The 7,744-nt window shown below is 46.1% G+C and overlaps 1 protein-coding gene across 1 annotated transcript; it reads right to left on the bottom strand.

Annotated features, from left to right (window-relative positions):
- Positions 1-4,890: 4,890 nt before the first annotated feature.
- On the bottom strand, positions 4,891-7,098 carry LOC125539028 (probable ascorbate-specific transmembrane electron transporter 2). Its single transcript, XM_048702389.1, has 4 exons — positions 6,706-7,098; positions 5,850-5,898; positions 5,523-5,725; positions 4,891-5,425 (listed from the first exon to the last, which is right to left on the bottom strand). The coding sequence occupies exons 1-4, from the start codon at positions 6,853-6,855 to the stop codon at positions 5,111-5,113; spliced, it is 717 nt and encodes a 238-aa protein (XP_048558346.1). The 5' UTR covers positions 6,856-7,098; the 3' UTR covers positions 4,891-5,110.
- Between the last annotated feature and the right edge of the window lie 646 nt (positions 7,099-7,744).

Below are 7,744 nucleotides of genomic sequence, written 5' to 3'. Positions count from 1 at the left end.
ACATGTCTGTTATCCATTCTATACACCGGAACATGAATTTTGGAATGGATCAGCCTGCATGCTTCTTACGTCTCGGTTGTGGGTTCAAGACCCAGGGTTGCATGTTTTATTTAATTTTCGCTCTCGCCTGACAGGTGGGACCCATTGTTCATAGAGGTGAAAAAAATGGCACCTCTCCCACGCCAACAGGTTCTTTTGTGAAAAAATTATATTTTTGAGGGTGTTTTTGGAAAAAAAAACAAGTCACACACCCTCTTCTCCTGGTCCAGTGGCTGACTATGAGCCCCACGCGCCTAGTCAGCACCAGTTCTGTATGCAAAATGAGGTAAACACTGTATTTGCATGTCAAAGTTAAGTTTTTGCATCACTTTAATGTATGTCACAACTTCTATCATCAAAGTGACCGTTTGCACCAAGTTCTAACACCACCGATGAAATTGACTCTAATAATAACTCATATAAGAATTGAAATTATTTTCTGTTTGCATTGCTACCCTATTCATGAACTCATTGTTCATAGAGGTGCCTCTACGCCGATGATGCGACTGTACTCATTGCAATCATCAAGAAGGATATTGACAATCTCTCCATTTTGCTCGGTGCGTTTGGTGGCGTCACGGGCCTATGCACTAACTTTTAGAAGAGCTCGGTGGTACTAATTCGGTGCAAGGACCTTCACCTCGACACCATCCTCCAGAACTTCGTCGTTGCTCGTGCTTCTTTCCTGTTAAAATATCGGGGGCTACCTCTCTCGGTTTGGCAACTAAAAGTTTGGGATTTCCAGTTCCTCGTGGAGAAGGTGGTTGTCAAACTTGTTCTTTGGGATGGGCAAAATATCACCGCCGTCGGTCAGACTACCCTTGTGAAGTCGATCTGTGCTATCCTCACAACCCATCTACTTCATCATCCCACTCATAGTTCCACCGAGCATCCTTCACAATGTCAACAAGCTTGGGAGAGCTTTCCTTCGGGAGGAAACGTATATGACTACCGGCAAAGTGCAAAGTTAATTGGGAATCTGTATGTCGGGGAACCGAAAATGGTGGTCTTGGAGGTGCTAAACACGGAGAAATTTGCAAGGGCGCTTCGCGTGCGTTGGCTTTGGTTTGAACGGAAGGAGCCCACCAAGCTATGGGTTAGGTCCGGTAACCCATGCGACGGGATGGACAAAGATCTTTTCTATGCTTCCACGACCATCACCGTTGGCCACGATGCATGCACACCCTTTTGGGACTCCCCTGGGGTGCGGTACCGTAAACCAAGAGACATCGCACCGCTAATCTAGGACGCCTCCTCTCAGAAGAATTGGAACTTCGGAAAGCTCTCAAGGACGACACTTGGGTTGGAAAAATCAAGGTCACTCCCAATTTCACCTTCGAACACCTCAGGAAATTCATTGAGCTTTGGTCCACCATCCGCAACTTCCCTGTTGAGGTGCATGCCGAAGAAGACATTATGTGAAAACATACCGAGAGCAGAATATACACTTCCAAGTCCGCCTATTTGGCCCATTTCTTCAGCATCATCCACTCCCCCATGGAGCATGTGGTGTGGAGGGCTTGGACTCTGCCCAAGGTCAAAATTTTCGCTTGGTTGACCATGTAAAATGTTTAGATACTGAAAACAAATTACAAGTTTACTATTTTTCATCAGTTTTAAAATATTCGTGAGAATTCACCAATTTTAAAAAATATCAGAAGTTAAAAAAAATAACTAGGAAAAATACATAAAACAGTTAGAGGAAAACAAACAAGGAAAAAGAGATAATAATTGCGTCCAGTTGGCTAGCCATCCGCTACCTCCATGTTTTTGATTCCTCAACATTCAGTCTCATTGAGCGTCAAACAGGGAATATGGTGATGCTAAACATCCTTTTTTTTCTTTTGAGAATTTCCTTTTTAGTAGCTTTTGAGAATTTTCTATACATCGCTTATAGCGATCCGCAGTATAGCATTGCCTGCCGTTCTTCGTCAATGGGCCAGACCCAGCAGGACGGTTTTATTATCAATATTCCCTTCTGGCCTTTCACATTTGTTTTAACCTTTCTCTGTTTTGAGAAATGTTCTAAAATTTTCTTTTTTTGAATAATTTTGTAAAAACTGTTCAATGCATATTTATAAAAAAACATTAATACTAGAATATTTGAGTCATTTGTTTAAAAAGTATCGATCATGCATTCCAAAATTCATTTATCATATTGATAATGAATATCTATATTATTAAGAAGAGTTCATGTATTTATAAAAAAATTATTTAATATTTAGTTTTAAGTGTATTTGAAAAATGTTCAACATATATTTACAAAAATTCACGTATTTATAAGATATGTTCATGTAATTTGTAAAAAAATGTTTAAAAAATGTTCAATGTATATATGAAAACATGTTCAATTTTTTTGAAAAGAACTTATGTGAAAGTGAGACACAAGTGAACTATTCTTGGCTCTAATGTAAGGATGCAAGCGGGGAGGGCTTCCTCCTTAGTCTCGACTGCCTTTTGTTTCTCCATTGTCATCACTCATATGAACGTCAGTTAGTTTAACAGGGCTCGGTGCAGTGTCCTCCATGTTGTCCCCCTTTTTCCTCCTAAGTCCTAAGCACATTATTCCTTTTCGAGTGGAGCCGCCAGTCCAAGTACTTCGCGTCCACACCTCTGGCCTACATCATGTCTTGCATCCTCGAGCATATCCAAACGTTGTACCTCCATGGCTCGACCATGATTTGGGTTATCATCATGCGGACACCAGGTATTCTGATCAACATGCATCCAATCTAAAAGCAACTCTAGTAGTGTCATCATAATGACCAAATCACCATAATAACCACCAATATGAAGATTATAGCAAAAAAGGCACTCTAACAGGGTCACCATATCATGCCATATTAGCTTAACTTATGGAATGCCCTTCATATCTGGCCTCTCAGTCTCGATATTTGGAGTTTCAGGGGTGCCTTTCGGAGTGCACACTATATGATAGTTGTGACTGGTGGGAATGGAACTTCACGCCCCCTCTTCACGTGGGATGTCAGGGAAGTTAGGGAAAAAGAATGTCACATTGACAAATGGGTCCCACGATATGGAGGCAATTAAGTGTGAAGACTCTGACTTTGCACTCTGCCTCGACGGACTCCATAATGCATATGAGCGCGCTCCATATGCATATGGAGGCTGCCAATATGTAGACTCTGCTAGAGTTGCTCTAAGAGACTTCTCTGTGTGTTCACTAGTTGCACAATCAGTGCGCATATGGCCAAGCAACCCACACACTCTACAGAAATGATGATTTCTCTCACATTTAAGTTCATAATAATCTCACTAGCCCTGTCGAGTGATGGTACCACCTAAGTCAATGGCACATTAACATCAAGCTTGACTCTAACTCGTATGAATTTTTCAATTCATGTAGCTTAGTTTCGATGGTGTCAACCTCCCCCCACCCCCCGCACCCCAATGCGTTTTGCGAGATTTATAACAAGAGACTGTGTTATGTATCCATCTAGTAGCTTGTGTATCTGCACCCACACAATGACTTTGTCTAGCTTGATCGACCCAGACAGGGCCAGTCCATCGTAGGGCGTGACGATGACAACGAAGTCACGGAATAACCATGGACTAGCTTCAGAAACATTTAGCCAATCTCCCAAGCGATGACACTGGACCGTGATAGAGCCCTCCACTTGATCTCTTTGTGTCGGACTCCTTCAATGTCCATGTTCCTGCATAGAACTAATAGTATGAAGTGATTTCAAGTATGAACACTAACAAGAGACATCCACTTCCTTTGGCACATCCTTTTTGTCCTCAAATACTACATTGTCAAATTCCTCATCTCCAATTCCATAATTTCTAGCAACTCATTGTTGTGATCATTGACGAAGCCCTGATTCTAGCCCGGGGCGGGGGGGGGGGGTTGTTTCTTGTGTGAACACTGAAGTGAAGTCAAGACAACAGGCAGGGGTCTTTGAACAATTTATTGCCACATAAAGCAAATGCACAGAGCAATTCTAGCTTTAATGAACTAAATCTTTCTACTTCTAGAGAGGATAAACGATGCAAAAACTTGTATCGTAGGTCACAAATAGGAGTATTCCCTGATTACAATTCTATGTATGTTGTTTCTGCGGTTCTAATTTTGTAGTCCTATAGGCACAAATTAATTTAATTATGGAAAAAAAACCAAGATGAACGGGAATGAGAAGTGACAGTAACCTTGTCCTTTTCCCTTGCCGATCATGCTAGCTATGCGTAGTGGCGGAGACAGGGGGACCAGCAGGGGCCCTGGCCCCCCTGACATTGGGAATTTGCTGTTGATTCACTGATGAACAGTGCATAATTAGCAATATTTTGATGCTAAAAATCTATTTTTCTATGCTTTAGCCCTCCTTAACATACTTTGACGGCACTTGGCCATCCTGATCCACATTTCCTGGCTCCGCCAGTGGCTATGCGGCCATGACAAGCAGAAGATGGCGGTCTCAAAAACCTAGCAAGGTGACTAGAGCAGCCTATCTATGAGAAACCCCATCGAGGAGAATCCATGAGGGGGTTGCGTAGAGGCAACTTCTGCGGGAGAGAGATGAACTCTAGTGGCGACGACATCGGCGGAGGAAGAGGAAATCCTAGTCGTGGGACGATAGGGGGTAAAATGTTCACCTGGAATGCTATCGCAAGCCTATTGCCCATGTGCATCCTTCTTTTTCTTAATCATACACATGTCAATTGTGTGCTCGCTGTATTTGTATCTTTGATGCTTGCTACTCTCTCCGTTCCAAATTACTTGTCGTAGAAATGGATGTATCTAGAACTAAAATACATCTAGATACATCCATACCTGCGACAAGTAATTCGGAAGGGAGGGAGTAGTACATTATGGGTCGATATAAAACGTCCTTTATAAAAACAATCAACTCATCAAGCCATTTCATGATCTTTCAAAGGTACCACTGCAGTTTTCAGTAATCAAATCGTACGGTTCAGCTGATACACACAAACCGGACGTGAATTCTGTGCTTACACCCGATCTCGTGGAACCAATCGCACACGCGGTCTCGCTTCTGGACGTTCGACTTCGACGATTAGTAGCACGTAGCCACGTAGTACTAGGATGCTCCTACCCGATGACTGGGATCGGAGCATATCCCTCCGGCTCCTCCACCTTAGCCGCGGGAGCGACGGCAGCGACGACCACGGCGGCACCGAAGAGCACGACGACGAGGGCCGTGAAGTTGACGAGGAGCGCCTCCGGGCCGTACTTGTCGAGCCCGGAGCTCTGCAGGAACGTCATCTTCTCCAGGAACCCGAGCTCCGCCGTGGCCAGCGTGAGCACGTAGACGAAGAGCCCGAAGAGCGCGTGCCACGGCAGAGCCCCGCGCCTCACGTCCGGCGCCGCGCCGGGGAAGAAGAACGTCACGAACCCAAATATCCACTGCAGATCGAGCACACCTTACATTAGCCGATCCGCCGGAAGAAAACTCTGCAAAATCCTGCATGCGCAGGCCATGGCAACGGCCGGTTCGAGTTACCTGGATTCCGTAGAGAGAAATGGCTCCGATCCCGAGCCAGGAGTGCAGGCTGTAGAGGTTAGCGATCCCGCTCTCGTTGTGGAACTTGAAGGCGCAGTAGATCCCGACGGCGCCGAGGACGATGGCGATCGCGTGGAGGATCAGGTGGGTCAGCTTGGCCGTGTCGTGGCTCAGTCCCGGAAATACCTTGTAGACCATTATGGCTGCCAGGACGGATTATTTGAGAGAATAAACCGATCTGTGTTCTAGTAGATGTGTACACTGTACAGTACCACCGACAGAGGCAAAAAAAGATCAGGGAATTCTTGTACGGTTCTTTAGCCTTACCTTCACTGCCAAGGATAATGAAGCCGATCAGCATAAGAACGGGGTGAACCTGCATTTTACAGCACAAGAAAAATATGAACAATTGAACTGATGGTCTCGAAATAACAACGGCAATTAAGTTAAATTATGCCACACTACGGCCATAAATCCTAATTTAAACAGCATCAATCAACCCAGTCTGGGTTTTTCAGTGATCCTTTCGGGACTGACAGGCAAGAGGGCAGAGAATTTAATTAGGCTCCTGTGCAAAAACTTGCACTAGTACCCGAAATATAAATCTGAGGATAAGGATGGCTTTCCACGTGCTCTGTCCAATCTTATCATGCTTTGAAGTCTCACCGCTATTTTATTGGGTCCAATTAAATTCTGATCTACAAGTGCCAGAACATTCATTGACAAGGAACATGAGCTAGCTGCAGGGCAATCGAGATTCAAGAGCAGTTGAATTTCTCAATTGCAGCATTTTTGCTTGTCCCCCCGATCCCCATTTCGAGCATGGTTCTCCCCTAGATACCACTACCTCTGTTCCAAAACGTAAGATGCTTTAACAGTTCAATTTACCACCTCCGTTTCTAAATGTAAGACGTTTTAGCACAGTGAATCAATCGGACACAAGCCAAGAAACCAACAGCTCGAAGCCAGAGCTGAGGCGAGGCTATTCATGTGATACGGGGCCGGGGTGAAGAATAATATTTCCCTACAACCTCAAGGGAGGTATACCGAATAATTCTCTCTGTCCCTAAAGCTTCCACGGTGATGTGACTTGCAACTGAAGCGATCGTAAGCCTGTGCCTATCCGACGGGGGCGGTTTGCAACAGGGGAAAAGAAGAAGAAGAAAACAGAGCGACGACTCACGTTGAAGATGAGGTTCTTGTTGACGGCCTCGAGGGCGAGGCCGCCGCGGAAGTGGATGCACCAGACGAGCACCATGGCCGCCGCCGCCGCGCCCAGCGCGTGCGCCGCGTAGGTGAAGGGCGTCGCCTTCACGCCCAGCGCGCCCGCCATCTCGCCCTGCCTGCCTTCTTTCTCCTCTGGTCCCGGGCAGGGGTGGCTCACTCTCTGTCTGCCTGGCCGGCTGGAAGCAGCTCGCCTCGATGGAGGCACGACGAGAGGCGGGGGAGTGAGGAGAAGCGTGTGCCCTGCGCGCGGCCTAGAGCAGAGAGCAGCGAGCAGCGAGCGAGAGGAAAGCCGAGTCTTGGCTTTTGCTTTCGCCTCTTTGGCTTCGGGTCCGTTGATGTGGTGTGTGGACGACTCGGGTTGGTGTATAGGGCGGATGCTGACAAGGCCGGGAAGGCGTCTTCATCCATGCGTGGATCTGGAGAGGTATAGATGGGATTTGACGGGAAGGTTTTACCTGCACGTCTGCATTTCTGTATCCTTCCGTGGGAACTCCCAAAACGGAGTCGCTGGACGGTGGCCCCGTGCGGGTTTACTTATTTGTGCTCCGCCCGTATGGAAGGAGGGTGGCAGCGTGCTCAAGGTTTTCTTTTTGCGACTGTGCAATAGCAAAGACTTTTTTTTTTAGGGGAAATAGCAAAGACTTTCTGTTAATTAACTATTTAACTATAAGCACAAGAGCACGATCATACTGTCTGGCCACGATGGCTACAACCTGATGATTAAGCCAAGTAGGCATTTTTTTTCTTTCACTGGAGTTGCTATAATAAGATGGGCGTCGGGCGTTGGATGCCATGGACCATGGTTGATTGATGATTGATCCGTTCCGTCCGTAACCGGCAGAGCCTAGTTCCCGTGATCGTCCCGTCAACCGGATTTGGGGTCGCTGCGATGGGGCACACCGCTGCAATGAATTATCTGCAAGCTGGGCCTGCCCGCCGTGCGATGCCGATACATGTGAAGACGACGAGTTAAGTCTATTTTAAACCTTAATATT

Source organism: Triticum urartu, chromosome 2, assembly GCF_003073215.2.
Source record: "Triticum urartu cultivar G1812 chromosome 2, Tu2.1, whole genome shotgun sequence".
Classification (NCBI taxonomy): Eukaryota; Viridiplantae; Streptophyta; class Magnoliopsida; order Poales; family Poaceae; genus Triticum; species Triticum urartu.
Note: the sequence above shows the minus strand (reverse complement) of the source record. Positions and strands in the feature narration are given on the sequence as shown.

Excerpts from the sequence above, each read along its gene's own strand:
- LOC125539028 (XM_048702389.1), bottom strand. The coding sequence starts at position 6,855 with ATGGCGGGCGCGCTGGGCGTGAAGGCGACGCCCTTCACCTACGCGGCG. Across the intron at positions 5,899-6,705 it reads ACAAGAACCTCATCTTCAAC|GTTCACCCCGTTCTTATGCT; the intron begins GTGAGTCGTCGC and ends TGTAAAATGCAG. Across the intron at positions 5,426-5,522 it reads TTTCTCTCTACGGAATCCAG|TGGATATTTGGGTTCGTGAC; the intron begins GTAACTCGAACC and ends CTCGATCTGCAG.